Here is a 23,093-nt window from a genome sequence, read left to right as displayed (position 1 = left end):
TGCTAGGTTAATTAGCGACTCCAAATTGTCCATAGGTATGAATGTGAGTGTGAATGGTTGTTTGTCGATATGTGCCCTGTGATTGGCTGGCCACCAGTCCAGGGTCTAGAAGACAGCTGGGATAGGCTCCAGCATGCCTGTGACCCTCGTGAGGATAAGCGGTAGAAAATGAATGAATGTCATTTTGGTTTCATTATTGTGATATTTTTACTTTTTCCTCAACCTAATTGTCCAAAAATTGCAACAATTGTTTTGATTGTTTCTCATACTATGCATTTATTTTTCTTTAATATTTGAACTTTGCTATTTGTTCTTTTTAATATTTCTGGACTGCTACTGGCAGTAAAAATCTTTGATATGTATGAAGTGGATAATCTTTACAGTAAATCCACATCGCCGTTATCACATGCCACGTCACACAACGGTATCATTACCAAAAAGGTAACGGTAGAACTAGAACTTTGTTCTATTAGTTAGAGTCTCATTCAAGGTCTGGGATGCACGTACCCTAGCCAAAACTGTTCCTCCCTGACGTCAGAGGGAGGGAGTCCCAGACAGGGTGGGGGGAGAACAAGCTAATTGAAAACAGTCTGAAAGGGAAGTGATGCCAGAGTGCTCATAGAAGACAGTATATCACCGATCACTATGGCGATGAGTCACGCCAACACCGGCCTTTAAGGAAATGCAGAAACTTTTACTCATACGACTAAATGTTTTCATTTGCCAAACTACAATTGCTTTGACAACCACCAGAGGTTTTGACTCACTGGAAGAGAACGCCTGTTGCGTAGTATTTGGAAGTCCTGTATGACGCTGGTAGTCTTGTGGTGGTCTAGTCAACTTGGGCTCTGACCTCAGAAGGAATGGTGATATCCTGCACGTACATGTGGGAATTGTAGCAGCTGTACTTTTTATCTTGGTAATGGTTTTATTTCATTTGAACATGCGTCAGATTACAATTGAATGCATCACATAATCAGTTCACAGTTCCACATGTCCAAAAGGAGTAGGAAGAAGCAAAGCTTATTAAATCCTACCCCTCCATCTGGTACTTTTACCACATAGTTTCATCTTCAAACAGCTAAAATAATGCATAAGGCTAAAAATAACCAATTAGCTAAAAATGTCATCCAATACTTCTCTACAAGAGAGGAGAAATATGATCTCAGGGAAGAAGTACATTTGAAACACTTCTATGCTAGGACTACGTTAAAAAGCCATAGCATTTCAGTATGTGGAATCAAACTATGGAATGGATTGAGTAAGACCCTCAAACAATGCACAACGATGAGCCAATTCAAGAAACAATACAAGCAGTTGATGTTTGCTAAATACAAGGATGAAGAGTCTTGAACCAGTCATGATGTGCTATACAAGAGAGGATGGGTACCATAGTAACTGTCAATATAGTGATATGTATAGCACATCATGACTGGTTCCATTCCATAGTTTGATTCCACATACTGAAATGCTAGTTGAAGTATTTGTGATTTTAGAAATAAGGAGTTAGTATGTTCTCTATAGGCGGCATTATGAATTATCCTTACTGACTTTTTTTGCTGTACATCTCGCACATTTTGAAGATTGCTTTTATAGTTATTAGCCCATATTTCCACACAATAGTAAGTAAGATATGGTAGAACCACGGAGCAATAATGGTAATGGTAATGGTTTTATTTCATTTGAACTTGCATCAGATTACAATTGAATGCATCACATAATCAGTTCACAGTTCCACATGTCCAAAAGGAGTAGGAAGAAGCAAAGCTTATTAAATCCTACCCCTCCATCTGGTACTTTGACAATCAGTTACATTTGTTCACTTCCTGCTTTCCTAATAGTTTTTTTTTTTTAAATAAAATATTTTTTTATAAAAAATATATATTTTTCATTTAAAAAATAATACAAAAATATTTGTATTTTTTCATTTATTTATTTTTTATTTTTGTCACGTATCGAAGTACAAGGTGATGTGACCATCCAATGACATAATGGGTACCATAGTAAGTGTCAATATAGTGATATGTATAGCACATCATGCCTGGTTCAAGACTCTTCATCCTTGTATTTAGCAAACATCAACTGCTTGTATTGTTTCTTGAATTGGCTCATCGTTGTGCATTGTTTGAGGGTCTTACTCAATCCATTCCATAGTTTGATTCCACATACTGAAATGCTATGGCTTTTTAACGTAGTCCTAGCATAGAAGTGTTTCAAATGTACTTCTTCCCTGAGATCATATTTCTCCTCTCTTGTAGAGAAGTATTGGAGCAGTATTTAAGAGCAGAACTAATGGCGATCTCAACAAATAGATCTTTTCGACTTCATCCAAAGTTGAACATATAGAATAGGAAGAAAATTAGGCAATATAGGCTATTTATAGTCATTCTTTGTAAAAAAAAAAAAAAAAGTATGCTCAGCAGCAACCCCAGTCATATGTTTCGTCCCGTGAACCGAGTGTCTTGTAACACCCCTAGTGTCTCATGTGACCCATAAAAATACTTGCCGGACAGCAGCCAACGCTTCCAACACAAAAAGGCGGGAGAAGTCAGTGGAGTGTTAACAGTCACACCCCTGTCCCGCCTTTCTGGCATTCCCTTGTACACAGTCGCCGTCCCACCTCTATTGCAGCTCTCATAAACGAATATACAACTGCATAGATTTACCATGAAAATAAGTCTAAATATCTGGCAACACAAGCGAGTAGAATTTACACTGAACATGGAATTCACCACAGCTGCACAGCTTGTTCTTGGAATCCTCTTCCACTCCTCCATGATGACATCACTGGTGGAGTTGGCAGATGTGGATGTGTTCCTCTGAGGATGCCCCACAGGTGCCCGATTTTTTTCCCATGGTAGTTTAATTGGAGACTCTAAATTGTCCACAGCTGTGAATGGCTTTTTTTTTATGATGTGCCTTGTAATTCCCTGGTGACGCGTTCAGGGTGTACCCGCCTTTTACCCAAAGTCAGCAGGGATAGGCTCCAGCTCAACCATGACCTTGAACAGGTTGAGTATTTTAACGGGAGTCCAGTGGAACACATGCGACGGCCACGTTCCATTACACTTGTCACTGATCTTTTCCCACACATCCACACCTCATGCCAGAATGTATAGATCCATCATCTTTGTGTAACAAAGGACACTCAAGTGTGGAACAAAACTTCCATTTCTTTAGTGAAAAGGCTCTCTAGTGTTTGAGCAAGTGGGAACAGCTTATTTGTGTCCGCTCTATCAGAGTACATTGGACTTTTATTCTTACTGGGGTAGCTGTGCTCAAGTTCCCCCTTTGCTTTTTGCGATAGGTTTATCTTCGCAGGAAAAAAAAATAACATACGTGACTGGGGAAATAAGTGTTTGATGCCAAAACAAAACGTGACTTACTGGAGTACTTGGTGGTGAAGCATTTGTTGGCAAGCACAGAGGTGAGACGTGTCTCGTAGTTGGTCACCAGGGTTGGACATGTCTCAGGAGGGATTTGGGATTTTTGGGAAACAGCCCCAAAGCAGAATGTTTCCTCGTCCCATGTTTGCCAGCAGGGATGGTGCTGTTGGGCTCAAATTCAGCATTTATTCAGCCTCCAAACACGTCAAGTCAAGTTGACTCCATTTTGGTGTTGCCAAATGCTCATTGGTAAACTTCAGACTGACACTTCCGCCTTGTTGAGCAGTATAGCTTGAATAGCTTTATTATAATGGTAATGGTAATGGTTTTATTTCATTTGAACATGCATCAGATTACAATTGAATGCATCCCATAATCAGTTCACAGTTCCACATGTCCAAAAGGAGTAGGAAGAAGCAAAGCTTATTAAATCCTACCCCTCCATCTGGTACTTTTACAATAAGTAACTGTTACATTTGTTCACTTCCTGTTTTCCTAATATAGTTTAAGTTTATTTTTTGTTTTTTTTATTATTATTATTTATTTTATTTTATTTTTGTTACATACCGAAGTACGAGGTGACATGACCATACAATGACCTGCTGTTTTAGTTTTCCATAGCCAACATAACAAGATTAACATCTGTATTGGTGACATGAGCACTTTAGCTATAATATATGGTGTTGTTGTGCTTTACCATCTTATTGAGAAGGGTCAGCTGACCAATGTGACGTGGTACTTATCAGCTGTAGTTATTAGGCGTGGTGAGACAATAATTATTAATGACTTTTCCAACCGGGTGGACCTGTCAGATGTGCGTGCCACCTTAAGTCTGTGTAACGTAAAAAAAAAAAAAGAACATATATGGATCTTAGTCCATAGCCACGTTCACATGAGTTTTTCTCTTTCCGAAAGCAATGGTATACATGGAAAGGAATATTCCAATCGAGTGTCTACATGCGCCGCTATAATCAACCAGAATAGTCAATGGGGCATTCGCAGTAAAGCGTAAACACCAACATCACATGATACCGACTTCCTCCAGTTTTTCTTTCACTTATTGGAATAACTCCGTATTGCCAGTTTTTCCTTCGTCCAGTCTTGAACTTTCCCAGCAGTCCAGTGCCGATTGCTCACATCCATTTTTAAAACCAAAGAACGTCTGGAGCTGCGTGTTACGTCATATCTCAGCATTCGCTGAAAGAACGCACCCGGGAACAGGAAAAGATAAAGTTCAATCAGCTAATATTTTATAATTAAGCTCGGCACATGTTTTATATGGATATGTATTTTCTTTTTTTAATAAAACTGGACTTGTGAATGGCGTATAGAAGGGTTTAGATTCTGTTCCACAGATGGCGCTAATGCACACAAAAGCTGCTTGCCAACCGCCAATAAACAACAGAAGAAGAAAGAACGCAGTCTGACAACTTTCCGATTGAACGGGTACAAGATACCTCAATCGGATTGGGGAAAGGAATATTCCACCCCTGTGAATGCGATTATATATTAATTCGGATTGGCACTTTTCTTTCGGAATGAGGTGTATACAAAGGTTAGATTCTTTCCGTTTGAGCAAATAACCCGAATGGAATTGGAATATTTGGGTCCATGTATACGTGGTTACTGACAGCGAAGTGTCTAACTAATGCTGTTCTTTGTTGATTGTGGTCCGAATGTCCTGAACCAGTTCATCCCTTGTAATTCCCAGAATTATCCTTACCTCTGATTGAAAGACTTCTTGAAAGAATTCTTCAATTTCCGAAGTATTGCGGAGTAGTGGTGTCTTGCAATGGTCTTGAAATCCAATTCCAGTCTTGTGCAGGTCTACAATCATGTCTCTTTGACAGCTCTTTGGTCTTGCCCACGATGGTGGACATGTGGTATGTGGGGTTCAAATATTTGCTGGTTGACCAGACACTTATTCCCTCAATTACTTACACATTTATAACCTTCATTTAATTTTTTTATATGTTGTTTTTTTTCTGTTACACTAAACCTACGGTGTCATCCTCGCTCCACCCAGAATGCCGATAAAGATATTTGCACATAAAGATTGGATGGTTATCATGGAGCTGTGACTTCAAATCACAGTAATTAGACATGTATGACCTCCTGCGTCATGCCTTGTTCACTGACCCAATATAAAGTCTGGAAAATACTTATATGTATGAAATACTGCAAAGTTGATATCACACACAGGCTGAATTCAATCATTGCTATCTCATTTGTGTCTGACTTGTGTGTTGATTTTCCGAGTGGATTATCTGTAATATTATCTGATTCCTGTGGATTTCATTTTCAAAGATAAAATGCTGCAGTCGACCCATACAGTATATGGCTATCTCACATTCTATAAAAAAATTCAGCTGTGGCTAACTTTATCACAGTCGACTCATGCCGTTCTGTGGAAAATCTCAGTGACCCGTTCTATTCCTCCGAGCAACTCTTATTTGTTTACGCTGATAAAGTCTGTAATCTCCAGTTGAAGTCATATGTTTTTCTGGGTGTCACCGACCGAATACATAGCTGTGTTTCCTTCTGTGATTGACTGACGCATTTACTTTAGAAAGTGACTTCCTGATTTGCTATTTTTAGTTGATTCCTGATTGGGACATCATTGGTTGGAAATAGTGCAAAGTTATTTGGGAGATGCCGTTTGACACATTTTAGGGTTATGCTTTGAACTTTGGCCCCGTTTGGAGAATAATCAGGTTATGTGTTCGATGAAGGAGTTTTGCGTTTCCAAACGTCACACTGCCTGCGACGTTACACATGCATGTGTTTACATCAGAAACAATATGGATGCCCTCAGAACTGTGTTGGTGGTTGCGATTAGTCAAGGGTTTTTTTTGCTGTTTTTTTGTTTTTGTTTTGTTTTTAGTGTATCTCACCCAGTTTATCACAGTGCTGTCACTCACAACAGCGTTTTATTTAGCAGTGGGTGATTCGGCAAAGCGTAGAGTGGTTTGTTTGGGCACTTGATTGTTAGGGACGATACAGGACAGGGCAAATGGTGGTATTATTATTGGTATTGTGGTATTATTGTGGTATTGTGGTATTGTGGTATTATTATTATTATTATTATTATTGCAAACAAGTAATACTGGGCTGCACGGTGGTCGAGTGGTTAGCGCGCTAGTGTTTTTCTGTCCTTGTTAGACACAGTTTGTACTGCTCTCTGAAGGGAGTAGTTACCAGCATGGTAAGAGATTTTAGTTTTAGTTTAGATTGCTTTTCTAATAATCTATTAGCCTTATAAAATGATGAACTTGGATTAGCAGCCATACCAGGAGATTGATGCAGAGGACTAACAGTTGTTGATAGTAGGCCTCCGTGCAAAAATGTAGATTGTTCTTTGAAAATCATCTGATTAATGTTAATTGTTTGTGAAATGGATAAAAATGTTTGTGAAATGGAAAAAATTGTTTGTGAAATGGAAAAAATTGTTTGTGAAATGCATGAAAATTTGTTTTTCTTTGGAAAACAAAGAAATGTGAGAAAACAAAGAAATTATAATATATATATATATATATACAGGGTCAGGAAAAATGATCTGACACATTTGTAGGTTAAATAGAAGGCAAATAAAGTAAAGTAAATTTCCAAAAAGTACATATAATGCCATTCTGTTTGTCTGTCGTCATTATGTTTTAAAAATTAAATCAGTTCTGGATGATGGTGTACGGGATCATGTCTACTAAGATTGAAGTGCAAACGGAACACTCGTTCGTGTTGCAGTTACAGATCGATTTGTTTTGCCATGCTCACCAATTCAGTCACCAATTCATGAAACAATGGCATTATAAAGAAACAAAGCAAAATGGCATTATATGAAAAAAAATTGCATTATATGTACCTTTAAAAAATATAACCACTTTTGTTACTTTACTTTATTTTCCTTTTATTTAACCTATAAATGTGTCAGATCATTTTACCTGACCGCGACATTAATAAGTAATAATAAGACAGTAGAAGTTGAAAGTTAGAAAAATATTTATTTGTTCACATTGTTCACATGACTATATATACTTCATGTTTCACTGGCCGCACACAGTACTTATACACGTATACTGAACATTGTTTGTGTAAATGAATCCAAACAGGAGCATGAGCATCACCGTAGACCGTATTCATGTGTGTATATCAGATCTATTAAGAGAAGCCTGAAAGCGTCTAAAAATCTTTATTTCATGCAGAACTTAGTTGCACACCTGATACATGAACTTCCATGAACAAAGGAGCAACAAATACCAAAAAAAAAACAGTGTTTCTCCCTGAGAGTGTGGGAGTCGTCTCTTATCAGGAACTCAATGTTATGGCTCGGAGAAATGTCAATGAAGGTCTCTGGGAACAACGTGGACTGAATTTCACATATCCCTCATACCACAATTTATTTATTTTTTATTTTTTTTACAAGTGTGATTCCAAAGCAAGGGTCATTTGAAACATTCATTTTGTGCATACTTTATTCGGGAATTCCCATTCCTTCACTTTTCGTTTTTCAAGTGTGCAACCGTGCAGAAAAGTGCCGTCGAAAACTCCAGTGCAACAACAAAAGGGTGTAAAAGTCACAAAACTGACACAGAGGCAGTTTAAAAAAAAAAAAATTGGTTCTTATATTTGTATACCTGATATGTGCACAAGTCATTTTCTACTCGTCTCAAGTCATTAAGCTCAGGTCACAGATCTCTGAGATGAAAGTCCTATAGTCAAGGCTCAGGTATTTGGTTAAAGTCCAAGTGTTAGTCTTAAGTCTTGTCCACCTGCACTTGCTCAATAGCAGCGGTTTTTGAACTTTTATCATACTTTGCCCTTCTTTGCCGGCGCCGTTCCATTTTAATAGTTTAATATTAATACATCCGGAACAGTTACTTTATATTATAATAATGTTGATGGTCCCCCTCCTTTCAGAAAATACTCTTGGGAATATTTTTGTCAAGTTTTCTCACTAAAAATGAAGTAATTTTGCTATTTGCATTAGTTAAGCTAAGCAAGGATTCATTGATTCATTCATTCCTTTTCTACTGCTTTTCGCGGGGGTGCTGGAGCCTATCCCAGCTGTCGATTAAATTAAATATACTTAAATTGGATTAGGACTAGGGACTAAAGATGAAAGATTCTGGTATATTGACCGAAATTATGAACTCATGCCCGACCAAAGGTGTAGTTATACGTATTTTTTTTCTACCCGACTGCTTGCTGATCTTTTACTTTTTTTTTTTTTTTTTGACAAGACGGTTGATGATGCAACTCCACAATAGAAGAGAGCATGTTTGGTTTAGTTTTAAGATGAAAAAAAATGGCCACACGGTGGCAGATGTTCATTCATTCATTCATTCATTCATTTTCTACTGCTTTTTCCTCACGAGGGTCGCAGGGGTGCTGGAGCCTATGCCAGCTGTCGATTAAATTAAATATACTTAAATTGGATTAGGACTAGGGACTAAAGATGAAAGATTCTGGTATATTGACCGAAATTATAAACTCATGCCCGACCAAAGACGTAGTTATACGTATTTTTTTCTACTGGAACGGCTTGCTGATCTTTTAATTTTTTTTTTGACAAGTTAGTTGATGATGCAACTCCACAATAGAAGAGAGCATGTTTGGTTTAGTTTTAAGATGAAAAAAAAAATGGCCACACAATGGCAGATGTACATTTTACAATAATTTATTCATACACCCTTTGTACACCCTGCACTGGTGGCCAGCCAATCATAGGGCACATATAGACAAACAACCATTCACACTCACATTCATACCTATGGACAATTTTGAGTCGCTAATTAACCTAGCATGTTTTTGGAATGTGTTAGGAAACCGGAGTACCCGGAGAGAGAACATGCAAACTCCACACAGAAATAGCCAAGGGTGGAATTGAACCCTTGTCTCTTAGCTGTGAGGTCTGCGCGCTAACCACTCGACCACCGTCTAAGCAAGGATGATTTTTGTTATTTTTCTGCTGCGCCTCCCCTTGAAGGCGTATTTCTAACTGTGCCAAACTGTACGTTGAACGCAACTCTAAAAATACAGCAGGCCAAAGAAGCTAATTAAACGAAGCTTATCTAAGTTTGACATGTTTGAGCCAGCATCCTTTATCTCGCCCCCGAAGATGCATTCAACAGCTTCCTGTTTGACCTCGACTGAACTCTGTGTAGCCCGACATGATAATAACGAACCGTGCTCCTGGTGGTTTTTTTAAGGTCGGTGGTTGCAACCGACAGGTCAGTGGATGGGGAGTAAGAGACTTAATGACGCCGACGCTCTGCGGTGAGTCCAAGTCATGTGTCGAATCTCAAATATGTGTTGTGACTGAAGTGCCCATCTCTGCTATGTACACATTTACAAACACATAAATACATTCAATACAAGATCCAATACCCAATTGTGTTCAATAAGAGAAACCTAAGAAGTGCATAGGCTTTAAAGCCCTCAGTACAGTTTCACTTAATGTGCAACATCTCCATGTCAAACTTGCTGATATCGTGAATGTCTTCATGTTTTTTTTGTTGTTTTTTTTTAGCAGCTGCATGCAACACCCTTTCATTGCCCTGAGATTGGAGAGGAAATAAATAAATAAATGTCAAAAATATTTAAAACAATATAATAAATTATACTTGTATGGACACCGTGGACCTACACTCGTAACGAGTAACTTTTTGAACGCGGCCGACACAACCTACGGAACCACGCCCAGTATAAAACCATCATCAGCAACCAGTAACACAAATAAGCCACACAGCCGAAGATAAGAAATTGAGTTTCAAGTCTCTTAGCTGGAGTGAACCATTCTTCTCTGCTCTCTCTGAAGATGGTGTAAGCCATTCCGGCTAATAGAAGCGCTGTCCACACTGACAAAGGCAAAAGAGGCATGTAGTTGCCCACGATCTTCTTCCGCCCCGACGTCCCCCAGCTGCTTTTGTTCATGGTTAAGATGGCAAAGTACTTAGCGGGCAGCAAGCTAGTCATGTACAAAGCGGAGTACAGAGACATGAACACCATCACCGCGTTCCTGCGCAGGATGCAAGCGTAGGCGGCTTTCACCAGCCCGATCAGTTGGATGCAGCACAGGACCCAAAGGATGTCCCACAGCGAGCCTGTCCAAAATACCTGGATGATGGTGGCTGTGACGAAGAAAGGGAACACGCCGGAAACGATGGATTCGTACGTCATCCATAAATGGTGTTTATGCCACCACATGGCGTTGAAGAGCCATTCGCGGAAGTAGGACTTGGTCCAACGGGTCTGCTGGTTGAGCCAACGCAAGAACTGAGCCGGCGTCTCCGTGTAGCATTTGGAACGAGCTGTGTATCTACGAGAAGAAATGTTCATTAAACCCACATCGTGATTCGTTCATTGACATTTTCCGATATTTCATACAGAGCTCAGTTTAAAAATGATCAGCTTGTTTTTTACAATATATGTAATATCTTTGGCCCATGGTACATTTTATCTTGGCTCTACAAAATCTACCTAGCAACAAGCGACCACCATTAGAGTACTTCTGTTGACCACCAAGTATACATTTCAGTTTTCAACGTTTTTACAATGAACCCCCAATTATTTTATGACATTTCCATGAGAAGAGAATACAATTGAAAACGTCAGACAAAGATCAAGTATCAAGTAGTTACTGAGGAACTAAGGTACATTCATTTAGAGTAGTTACTAAGGAATGAATGAGGAACAAATCACTTAAATTTAGAGTACTTATTGACGAACTAAGGAGTAGTTACTGCAGAGCAGGGCACATACTGTACATACTGTACATTTAGAGTAGTTACTGAGGAACCAATCACTAAAGCACATACATTTAGAGTTGTTACTGCTGAACCAATGAACTAACGAGGAAGTAATGAGTATAGAAGTTACTGAGGAACTAAGGCACATACATTTTGAGTAGTTACCGAGGAACTAATCACTAAGGCACATGGATTTAGAGGGGTTATTGAGGAACTGATATAGTAAAGTAGTTACTGAGGAACAAAAAACTAATGTTACAGAGGAGCTAATGAAGAACTGAGTAGTTACTGAGGATGTAACGCACATACATTAAGAGTAGTTATTGAGGAACTGGTGAACCAATGAAGTAATTAGTAGTTACTGAGGAACTAATAATAAAGTAATGAGTAGTTACTGAGGAACTAAGGCACAGAAATTTAATGTAGTTACTGAGGACGTAAAGAGTAGTTACTAATGAACTCAAGCACTAAAGCACATACATTTAGAGTCGTTACCGATGAACTAATGAGTAGTTACTGAGGAACTAAGGCGCATAAATTTGAAGTCGTTACTGAGGAAATTACGAGAAACTGACTAGTTACTGAGGACGTAAAGAGTAGTTACTAAGGAACTAATGAACTCATCGCTAAAGCACATAAATTTAGAGTGGCTACCAATGAACTAATGAGTAATTACTGAGGAACTAAGGCACATAAATTCAAAGTTTTACTGAGGAAATTACGAGAAACGGACTAGTTACTGAGGACGTAAAAAGTAGTGACTAAGGAACAAATTAACTCATCACTAAAGCACATAAATTTGGAGTGGTTACCGATGAACTAATGAGTAGTTACTGAGGAACAAAGGCACATAAATTTGAAGTCGTTACTGAGGAAATTACGAGAAACTGTCTAGTTACTAAGGATGTAAAGAGTAGTTACTAAGGAACTAATGAACTCATCACTAAAGCACATACATTTAGAGTGGTTACTGATGAATTAATGAGTAGTTACTGAGGAACTAAGGCACATAAAATTTGAAGTCGTTACTGAGGAAATTAAGAGAAACTGACTAGTTACCGAGGACGTAAAGAGTAGTTACTGAGGAACTAATGAACTCATCACTAAAGCACATAAATTTAGAGTGGTTACCAATGAACTGATGAGTAGTTACTGAGGAACAAAGGCACATAAATTTGAAGTCGTTACTGAGGTAATTACGAGAAACTGACTAGTTACCAAGGGCGTAAAGAGTAGTTACTGAGGAACCATTGAGTAGTGGTTAGGTAGGTTGGTTCTGTGTTCCCCTTATATGCCATTAGGTTGTTGGTGTCCCACCATCTTTTTCTTTGTGAAGAAGAAGGGTCTTACTTTGTGGCGTATCCCATGCTCAGCATACGATTGGTCAGATGTCTGTCATCTCCAAAAGTGCAGTGAGTCCCCAGAAACTTCTGATTGTACCAAGATTCCAGAAACGCCTGAAGGAGATCGTTCCTGTAGAGCCCTAATCATGAAGGAGAAGTTGTCAAGTATCCGCGTTTAATTGTTGAAATCGATCATACGGCAGAAAGAAACCTACCCAAAGGTCCACTAATGCAGGAGACACAGTCGAAGAAGGACTGACAAGCTCTTTCTATGTTGAAGGCCATCCAGTAGCGAAGGCTGCTCATGAAGCTGATGTAGGAGTCCTTCATGTTGAGGATCATCACATCCCCGCCGACTGCACCATACTTGGGGTTGCTCTCCAGCACCTTGCACAGCTCCACCGTGGCCATGGGGTCCAGCTTGGTGTCCGAGTCGCATACCTGGCCCAATGAAAGAGCGTCATGTTTTCGTTTTCTCAAAGAACCTTAGAAGAGCATGCACTGGAGAAGAAGCATACCTGAATGTAGTCGACTGAATCTCCGAGGGCTTTGAACGCGGTGTACATGACCTCCCGTTTCCCCCCCCACTTCTGCATGATGCACACACAGTTCTTGGTCTTGATCAGGTGCTCTACTTCGCTACGCTGGGGGTCCTCCCCTCCTATAACGTAGTCCGCTTCCACTCCTGAGCCCACAGAAGCTGTGTCCTGGACCTCGGTTGGATCCCAAGTGTGGTAGTTGTTGTACCACACGTAAAAACCAGGGTCCTGGTCTGCAAACACCTCTCTGAACATCTCCATCATGTAGCGGTCGTCTTCGGAATTCCCGTCCACCACCATGACGATACGAAGCAGCTCAGATGGATACTGGAGGGCCCGGACGGAGTTGAGGCACTCTCTGAGGTAGACGGGGTCCTCCTGGTAGGCGGAGATGGTGAAGCCAATGGTCTTGGTGAAGGTGCACGGAGATTTTCGAGCTTTCATTCGTCGGTGCTCGATGAAAGCGAAGAAGCTCTGGACGAGCACGTGGAGCGACAACAGGAGACCGTAAATGCCGAAGGAGATGATTCCGTACAAGGAAGTCACCAGCTGCTGACCTTCAACGTAGGCCCACACCATCACACCCAGAACGGCCAACGCAAACACGAACGTGAAGATGGCCCGGAGTATCGACAGGAGCTTTTTGAGGAGAGGTTTCAGCTCCATTGTGTGTCTTCACCTGTGGAACACATCGCCGAGAACATGACAGGTTTTATGTCACCTTTAAAGGCAACATGGAAAAACATCCCATAAAGCCAGTTAGTGCTTTTATGGAGGCTTGTTAAAAAGTCCTGCAATTATGAAACTGCTGTGGCTGTCACACCTAAGCCATATGCTCATTACAAGCCATAGCACTTTCATACAATATATTATCATATACATCATTTCATATCTATTTTATATACCCATAGTCCTCATTAGGGTCACACGTGGGCTGGAGCCTATCCCTGCTGACTTCAGGTAAGAGGTGGGACACACCCACACATCCCAGGCATACTATAATACTAGGATAATATTCATTCATTCATTTTCGACCGCTTTTTCCTCACGAGGAATCACCAGCCAGCCAATCACAGGGCACATATAGACAAACAACCATTCACACTCACATTCATACCTATGGACAATTTGGAGTCGCCAATTAACCTAGCATGTTTTTGGAATGTGGGAGGAAACCGGAGTACCCGGAGAAAACCCACGCATGCACGGGGAGAACATGCAAACTCCACACAGAGATGGCCGAGGGTGGAATTGAACCCTGGTCTCGTAGCTGTGAGGTCTGCACGCTAACCACTAGACCACCGTGCCGCCGCGGGAAGCACAAATCCAAAGAAATACAGCTGGAATAGGTGCAGATTTTGGAAGATCTAGACATTTACCCGGAGAAAACCCATGCATGCACGGGGAGAACATGCAAACTCCATTCCAAGGGTGGAATTGAACCCCGGTCTCCTAGCTGTGAGGTCTGCGCGCTAACCACTCGTCCACCGTGCATAGGATAATATCATATATTGCAAATATACATGGTGAAATATGGTTTTATGGTTTTAGTAAATACTGTGTGTATTATATAATTAGGGGTCGGCAACCTTTACTATGAAAAAAAAGTTTTACCCCCTTGCCCACTAAAGAAAAATAGTAGGGTTACCATGGTAACATCCAATATACATGGTGAAATATGGTTTTACTAAATACTGTGTGTATTATATAATTAGGGGTCGGCAACCTTTACTATGAAAAAAAAGTTTTACCCCCTTGCCCACTAAAGAAAAATAGTAGGGTTACCATGGTAACATCCAATATACATGGTGAAATATGGTTTAACTAAATAGTGTGTGTACTATATATTAGGGGTCGGCAACCTTTACTATGAAAAAAAAACATTTTACCCCCTTGCCCACTAAAGAAAAATAGTAGGGTTACCATGGTAACATCCTGGTTAAACTTCACTACTGAATTGAGAAGCTGCACTAAACTTCACTACCTGGTATCTAAGGAATTGGGTAGCACAGTGATTGACAGCCTGGTTCTTTTACAGCTGTGATAAGTCTCCCACAGTTTTGGAGGAATTTTGGGGTATTAAAGTAGTTCAGATTAGAACGAGCTACTGTAAATTATACTGTAAATGACCTGATTTCTTTACTCTTTTTTTAAAATTATATCTAATTATTTTTTTTTAGAAATGTCAACTAGCAGGGATGATTACCGTTCAATATCTAGAGCGACTTTGACATAAACAACTTTTCAGCAAGTGTTGAGTGCATCTGTTGAAGCGTTTTGTGTTTGATTCTAGACACATATTAAGCATAAATGTAAGCCAGAATCGATGACACATCGATGCAGAATTAAAATCTAAATTTTCTTTTGAAATATTTATGTTTTGGGGGGGTTATTGATGGCTAGTTTATCGCTTTCGTGTCTGTCACATCTCAACCAACCGCAGGCAGCCAAAACACTGGCTTCCCCTGCCTTCCTCGTTCTCATCCAATCACCAGTCAGAACTCAGCTAGGATGCATTCACGGTCTCACACAATTGTGGTTTTTAAAAAAATCATCACAAAAACTTGCATTTTCCCCAATCGGGTGTTAAATAAATATACGAGCATTGTAAATAGAGCCGCGCCGCGGGTTACTGACCCCCTGGTATATGGAATAGAATGCTATACAATAACAAATAAAATATTTCCTAAATATATATGTTACTAGCTAAAATAAGACAATGTAAACATATGTATGTATACAGTTTATAAAACCCCCATTTGTAAATTAATTGATACATGTAGAAGCGTTCAATAGAATTAAAAAAAACTACTTAAACGACTTAAAGTAGCTGTAAATAACAATGTGTACCTGTCAGGCCTTTTCTGATTCAATTTAACGAATATTCACATGCATCACTACTATCTAACATTAATAAACTAATAATATTTTTCTATATACAATTGTTTATAATTTCAAGGTGACATCATTGTAAAATAAAATGATAAATGTAAATTAAAATATATATATATAAAATGTAATAATTTTTTAATGTATGTAAAATCCTAATAAAATGAATCCATAGAGCTTTACCTGATGCTGTGCTTGCGACGCATCGAGTGTAAAATGTGAGGGTCCTGTGTGGCGACCAGCTGAGCAGTGCCTGTCTTTATAAGCTCCAGGTTGATGTGATTTTGTTTGTTTTTTTCTGTGCAGGGATGATGAATGAGTGGCGCCCCCACTGACTCAGCCGTGCGTCAGTCAGAGAGTGTGCAAGGCGGTGGTCCCCTTTTGGGTTGAGCGGTACTTACAAACTCTTTTGTTGTGTTTTTTTTTTCTCTTTCTTTAATCACCATCATCATGTCTGGAAATGATTCCAATATAGTTATATTTTACTTGATCGAATGTTCAGTCACGAACTTGCCACATGCAAGCTCAGCCTATCTGGCAACCTGTACATTCACAACTATAAATTTCATCTCATTGCCTTTAAATAGATGTGATTGTACAACAGACCTGATATAGTGTCAAACAGTGAGTGTTTAGCTAGCCAAAACAATGTCGCCCTCTAGTGGCCGTTTGTTCACATTGCACAAAGCAACCGGTAAACAATAGAATGTTATTCTGCAAGTCATCTTATTTTTCTCCCAAAGCTTGTTGCCTTCAGCTGTCATGTTGTTTTGGATCATGGCTGAGAAGATGTGGAAGATGCTTTATCAACTCCCCTCCAGTAGATTTCCTCAAGTTTTAGTTCACGCTTCAATTATATAGAGGTTGTCAGGTTGATAACCTTTGAACCGAAGAAGAATATAATCAAATCTCGACTCATACTAAACATAGGTATATCTAAGAAGCAGTGATGGTTGCTACATGCTAGTGATCTTGCTGGTCTCTTGTTGCAATCACTTGATTAGTGGCGTCTCTTCGTCAATCTACTGAATCTACCAGTTGTTTACACTGTGCAACCACCTAATACTATGTAATGGATGTCATACAGTTGTGTGAAAAAGCCACTTTTTATATTTTATAGTTTTTTTATATTTTATATAAAAATATAAAATATATATATTATATTTTTATAATATATAAAATATATTTTATATAGTTTTTTTTATTTATTTTTTATTATTTTTTTTTTAATCCAAACCTACACCGCCCTGCATGAAAAAAGTGATCATTGAGAACTATCAGTTTCAAAAAGGTTAAAAAGTCATTTCTAAACTTTGGGACTCCAGCTAACCACAGTAAGAGCCATTGTCCACAAATGGCCAAAATGTGGAACAGTGGCCAGGCAACCAAAATGACCCCAAGAGTGCAGCAACGACTCATCCAAGAGGTCACAAAAGACCCCACAACATCCAAAGAACTGAAGGCCTCACTTGCCTCAGTGGTCAGTGTGACTCCACCAAAAAAAAAAAAAACATCTCAACAGCCGAGTGGTTTGCACGTATTGCCCTCACAGTTAGGAAACCCAAGTTCAATCCTACCCTCCACACATCTCTGTATGGAGTTTGCATGTTCTCCCTGTGCACGCATGTGTTTCCTCCGGGTACACGTGTACGGTCCTGTATAGTCATGTGATGCTTATTTAACAAGATATTCTCAAACGACACCAACCACCACTGCGTCACTGCCTGACCTGACTTTTAAACATGATCACATCCCCTAAAACTTTTTTTTTTTTTTTTTTTTTTTACAAGCAAATCTGTGGACCGCTCATGAGGGTCCACACCCTTCCTAAACCGCATGGAGCTGCTTCAGCCATCATGCACCATGTCAGGCACAAATAGAAGCCACCAGGCGACTGATGTCATGGGAGGCAGTTGGCCTATTGGAGGAAGGTCATGGAGATGCTGGTATTATTGGCAGCTTCCTGTGTGCTGCTTTGCAGGGCAGGTCTTTTTATTCATTACAAGAAGTCAAGTGTGGAAAATAATTGGGATTTAGCTGTTGCTGTCGCCTGAGGGTTGAGCTTGTGACTTGGAATTCTCTAGCATAAACGTTAGTGGGGAGTGTTTTCCTGAGAGCGCACAACCATGTGTCACCCGTGGCCCCTCGAGCATTCATTAGCATATATGTTTATCCTGAAAGGGGGCATATTATGCTCATTTTTGACACTTTGTATTGAGTTGTGGACTCCTATAGAGCAGCTACACACAATAACCCACACAGAAAATGTCTAGATCTTCCAAAATCTGCACCTATTCCAGCTGTATTTCTTTGGATTTGTGCTTCCCGCGGCGGCACGGTGGTCTAGTGGTTAGCGTGCAGACCTCACAGCTAGGAGACCAGGGTTCAATTCCACCCTCGGCCATCTCTGTGTGGAGTTTGCATGTTCTCCCCGTGCATGCGTGGGTTTTCTCCGGGTACTCCGGTTTCCTCCCACATTCCAAAAACATGCTAGGTTAATTGGCGACTCCAAATTGTCCATAGGTATGAATGTGAGTGTGAATGGTTGTTTGTCTATATGTGCCCTGTGATTGGCTGGCCACCAGTCCAGGGTGTACCCCGCCTCTCGCCCGAATAATCTGCAATAGCCATACTATAGTCATTTATATCCCTGTATATATCCACACTGTATCATAGTCATAGCCTGTTATAGTTTGTACATATATCTGTCCATTTAATGCTCTATTATATTTCTTCATTTATTTACTAATAAGGTATTTATAAATTTGCACTTCTGGTTGGATGCTAACTGCATTTTGTTGCCCTGTACCAGTCACATGAGAAATAACAATAAAGTTTTTAAATTTAATTTAATTTAATTTAATTTAATTTAATTTAATTTAATTTAATTTAATTTAATTTAATTTAATTTAATTTAATTTAATTTAATTTAATTTAATTTAATTATTAATGCATTATTCAAGAAAAATGTCAAATGTTTTTCAGTTCCTTCGCAAAACTGGCAAGACTATCTTCATTAGTGGCCCTCTCTCACCTCACAACCGCGGGTATGGTATATTCAGTCGTATTCTCTCCCTCCACACCTGGCTCCAGTCTGCTACAAACTCCCTCTCTCTTAACTATATTGACAACTTCGATCTTTTTTGGGGCCGGAAATCCTTTTTTAATCCTGACGGCCTCCATCCTAGCAAGCTTGGCAGTCGGATTTTAACAGTACACTTACAACACGCTGTTCACAGTGCGTGACTATTTACATTTGGTCAGACACGCCCCCCTTTTTCTTTTTCTTCTTCCATATCCGGCTACAATTTTACCCACAGCTCCTCCTGCAGGCCACAGCGTTCACTGCACCCTGCTACTGCTTGCTCTACTTTTCAGCCTTTTCTTTCACCTACAAACAAGATCCCATCCCACTGGTCATACCGCCCGACTGGACTCCGCTATTACAACAATAAACATGCAAATTTAATAAATCTCCGCCCACTCTCCCGCAGCCAAGATCAAATGATGAACTCTTATAATCTCAAATTATCCCTCCTAAATGTCCGCTCTCTCAACAACAAGGCTCTCATTCTAAATGAATACATCACTGACAATAAACTGGACTTCCTCTGTTTGACAGAAACCTGGCACAAACCTTTGGACTATTTCTCCCTAAACCAAGCAACACCTCCTGGATTTACTTACCTTGAAAACGCCCGTCCCGACGGACGTGGCGGTGGCACAGCAGTCATATATAAAAAGGACATCAAAGTCACTCCAATATCCCTCCAAAATGTTCACTCCTTCGAATTCACTGCCTTCAAACTGTCCGGTCCATCCCCCCTTGTCACTGCTGTCATCTATCGCCCCCCAAAACCAAACTCTTCTTTCCTATCAGATTTTACGGACCTCATCACCCAATTAAATGCAATCTCATCATCCATCCTTCTGCTCGGTGATTTCAACCTTCATATTGACAATTCCAACTCCAAACCTGCGACAGAATTCCTTGATCTTCTCAGCTGTTTCTCCATCACTCAACAAGTTAACTTCCCCACCCACACCAGAGGACACATCCTGGATCTTGTCTGCACTACTGGTATCAATATTCACAACCTCACTAGCCATAACTTGCACATATCAGACCATCTGGCCATCACATTTGATTTACACACATCTCCTAGTGTCTCAAAAATCAAACGTCAAATAACCTTCAGGAATCTCAAATCCATCAACCCTCATGCCCTTACCTCACTTCTAACCACAAAATTTGCTATCTCCCCTCCCCCGCTGTCTGAGGACCCCTCTGAACTTGTCTCCTACTACAACAATACCCTTTCCTCCTGTCTTGATGAACTGGCCCCTAAAAAAACCAAACTGGTCTCCTTCTCCCACACTGCCCCCTGGTACACCCCTCAGCTCCATAATATGAAGACCCGTAAACGCCAGCTTGAGAGACTGTACAAGAAATCTGGCCTAACTGTTCATCTTCAAGCTTACACAGATTTTCTACAGCAATATAAAGATGCCTTAAACACTGCCCGCTCACGATACTACTCCAATCTGATTATATCTAGTTCCAACAATCCTAAATCCCTCTTTTCAACAATCAACACACTGCTAAAGCCAAATGACAACTCCTCCTCATCCTTCACCACCACCAAATGCAACAACTTCTTAACCTACTTCCAGTCCAAAATTACCAAAATATACAGCTCCCTAAACCCCCCCTCGACTCACTCGCTTCCTCCTGACCCTCCACTATCTGGCTCCACCCAACGACTCTCCAAATTTACACCTATCTCACCCGTGCAACTCACTAAAATACTAACCGGTATGAAGACTCCAACATGCTCCCTGGATCCTATCCCTTCTTCATTCATCAAACCCTGCCTCCACATCATCTCCCCGCTGATCACAAGTATCATTAACTCCTCCCTTATCACTGGATCCGTCCCACAGTCTCTCAAGCTGGCGGCAATCACCCCCACACTCAAAAAGTCTGGTCTCGATCCCAATAACCTCTCCAATTTCCGTCCCATATCCAACCTCCCCTTTCTGTCCAAAATCCTTGAACGTGTCATAGCTGCTCAACTTCAATCTCACCTCAACTCCAACAGCCTGTTTGAATCCTTCCAGTCCGGTTTCCGTCCCAAACACAGCACTGAAACAGCTCTTCTTAAAATCACCAATGATCTTCTTCTCTCCTCCGATTCCGGCCATCTTACCATCCTCATCCTCCTAGACCTCACCGCAGCCTTTGACACCATTAGCCACTCTATCCTCCTGTCCCGCCTCAAAACCAGCCTCAATATCACCGATTCTGCTCTGTCTTGGGTCCAATCATACCTCACCAACCGTCAACAGTTTGTGCACATAAATAGCTGCTCCTCCTCCATAGCCCCTTTACCTCAAGGTGTTCCCCAAGGTTCGGTGCTTGGTCCTCTTCTCTTCATCCTCTACATCCTTCCACTTGGCAATATCATCCGTCGACATGGCCTCAATTTCCACAGCTACGCTGATGATATTCAACTATACATTTCTACCACCTCCATCAACTCCAACATCTACTCCACCCTCACCAACTGCTTAACTGATATCAAAACTTGGATGGAACAAAATTTTCTCAAACTTAATAGTGACAAAACAGATATTATCATCATCGGTCCCAAAAACACCACGGCGCCCACCCATAATTTCCATCTTCAATTTGACAGCGCCACCCTCACTCCATCCCCGCTCATCCGCAACCTTGGTATCCTCCTAGACCCCACCCTTTCATTTGAACCCCACATCAAACAGTTAACCCGGACTGCATTCTTTCATCTTAAGAACATAGTCTGACTCCGTCCATCACTTACATTCTCTGCCGCTGAATCCCTAATCCATGCATTCATCACCTCCAGAATCGACTACTGCAACAGCATTCTCTACGGTACACCATCCAAAACCCTCAACAAACTACAATATATTCAGAACTCCGCTGCCCGCCTCCTCACCTCCACCCGCTCCCGTGAACACATTACCCCTGTCCTCCAAAACCTCCACTGGCTTCCCGTCCCCCAACGCATTCACTTCAAAATTCTTCTCATCACCTACAAAGCCCTCCACGATCTGACCCCCCCATATCTCACAGACCTCCTCCATCCACATAATCCCCCGCGTCCCCTTCGCTCCTCAGACTCCAACCTCCTGGCACTCCCCTGTAAGACCAAGCTCCGAACCTGGGGAGACAGAGCCTTCTCCATCGCTGCCCCCACTCTCTGGAACTCTTTGCCCCATTCACTCCGTGCTTGCCCTGACCTTCCCACCTTCAAAAAACAACTCAAAACCCACCTCTTTAAATCTGTTTTTAATGTCTAACCTTCTATATCTGACTGCTGTGCCCCGCCCCCGCTTTTTTAACTGTGTACTAACCAATGAATGTTGTATTTTGGTGTGTCTTTTATTCTGTTTACTTGCTCTATTCAACTTCATTCTTTTGTAAAGTGTCTTTGAGTATCTTGAAAAGCGCTATACAAATAAAATGTATTATTTTATTATTATATTATTAAAAATGCTAACATATATTTGCAAGATATAGAAACAGGTAATTTTTTAAGGGTGATCTGGAATTTATTTTATTTTTTTATTTTTTTATTTTTTTATTTATGTATATATTTTATTACAAACTTCAATTACAAAACAGTATAAAACAGTACAAGCAGAATTACAGGAACATTAAAGGGCAATTCTACAGAACAATATCAACATAAATTAAAAAAAATTAAATAACAAAGAAAGGAATGTGCGAGGGATATTGAAAATAAGAACAACAAAATAAAAAATAATAGAAAACATGTCACTTAAGCTTGTTCTTCATATGAATTGTTTTTTGAAACGTTCTCCAATGTATGAAAGGTTTTCAGTGCTTTTCTGTTTTTAAATACCAGCTTCAGTGATTCATTGCAATGTAGAATTTAAAAGTTGTGCGTTTCTTCTTCCTCTCCAGCCGCTATATTGTGAGCTGCGCGGTTGCCATGGCGACAACACGTCAACATCTACTCGCGCGCCTTCCTTCCACTGCGCACAATGTTGCCTCTAAAAAGGTCAAAAATATCCAAAAGGATGGTCCAAAACCTGGCAGAAACGATGTCCAAACAAGTGTCCCACTGTGAGTATTGTTTATTTGTCTTAAGAATTCTTCACTGTTTTTTTTAAGTTAACTTT

At 40.3% G+C, this 23,093-nt stretch overlaps 2 protein-coding genes across 5 annotated transcripts in view; one reads left to right on the top strand and one right to left on the bottom strand.

Moving 5' to 3' along the window:
* spaca6 (sperm acrosome associated 6) overlaps nucleotides 1-22,993 on the top strand; it is a 47,517-nt gene extending 24,524 nt beyond the window's left edge. For 2 of the 4 annotated variants that reach the window (XR_009131938.1, XM_058085683.1), the window contains 2 exons: nucleotides 9,593-9,659; nucleotides 9,913-10,763. Coding sequence is in view for 1 of the 4 variants with exons in the window: in XM_058085683.1 (XP_057941666.1) it covers nucleotides 9,593-9,632 (40 nt within the window). In the remaining 3 variants the exon portion in view is untranslated. Of the gene's footprint in view, nucleotides 1-9,592; nucleotides 9,660-9,912; nucleotides 10,764-16,208; nucleotides 16,296-22,875 lie in introns of those variants that run through there. The other 2 variants (XR_009131939.1, XM_058085680.1) reach the window with 2 other exon arrangements.
* has1 (hyaluronan synthase 1) lies at nucleotides 7,484-16,242 on the bottom strand. The gene is made up of 5 exons (XM_058085688.1): nucleotides 16,086-16,242; nucleotides 12,993-13,692; nucleotides 12,690-12,915; nucleotides 12,482-12,614; nucleotides 7,484-10,701 (listed from the first exon to the last, which is right to left on the bottom strand). The coding sequence occupies exons 2-5, from the start codon at nucleotides 13,677-13,679 to the stop codon at nucleotides 10,026-10,028; spliced, it is 1,722 nt and encodes a 573-aa protein (XP_057941671.1). The 5' UTR covers nucleotides 13,680-13,692; nucleotides 16,086-16,242; the 3' UTR covers nucleotides 7,484-10,025.
* Nucleotides 22,994-23,093: the final 100 nt, after the last annotated feature.

The sequence above is a fragment of the Doryrhamphus excisus genome, chromosome 10 (assembly GCF_030265055.1).
Source record: "Doryrhamphus excisus isolate RoL2022-K1 chromosome 10, RoL_Dexc_1.0, whole genome shotgun sequence".
In the NCBI taxonomy this organism is placed as follows: Eukaryota; Metazoa; Chordata; class Actinopteri; order Syngnathiformes; family Syngnathidae; genus Doryrhamphus; species Doryrhamphus excisus.
Note: the sequence above shows the minus strand (reverse complement) of the source record. Positions and strands in the feature narration are given on the sequence as shown.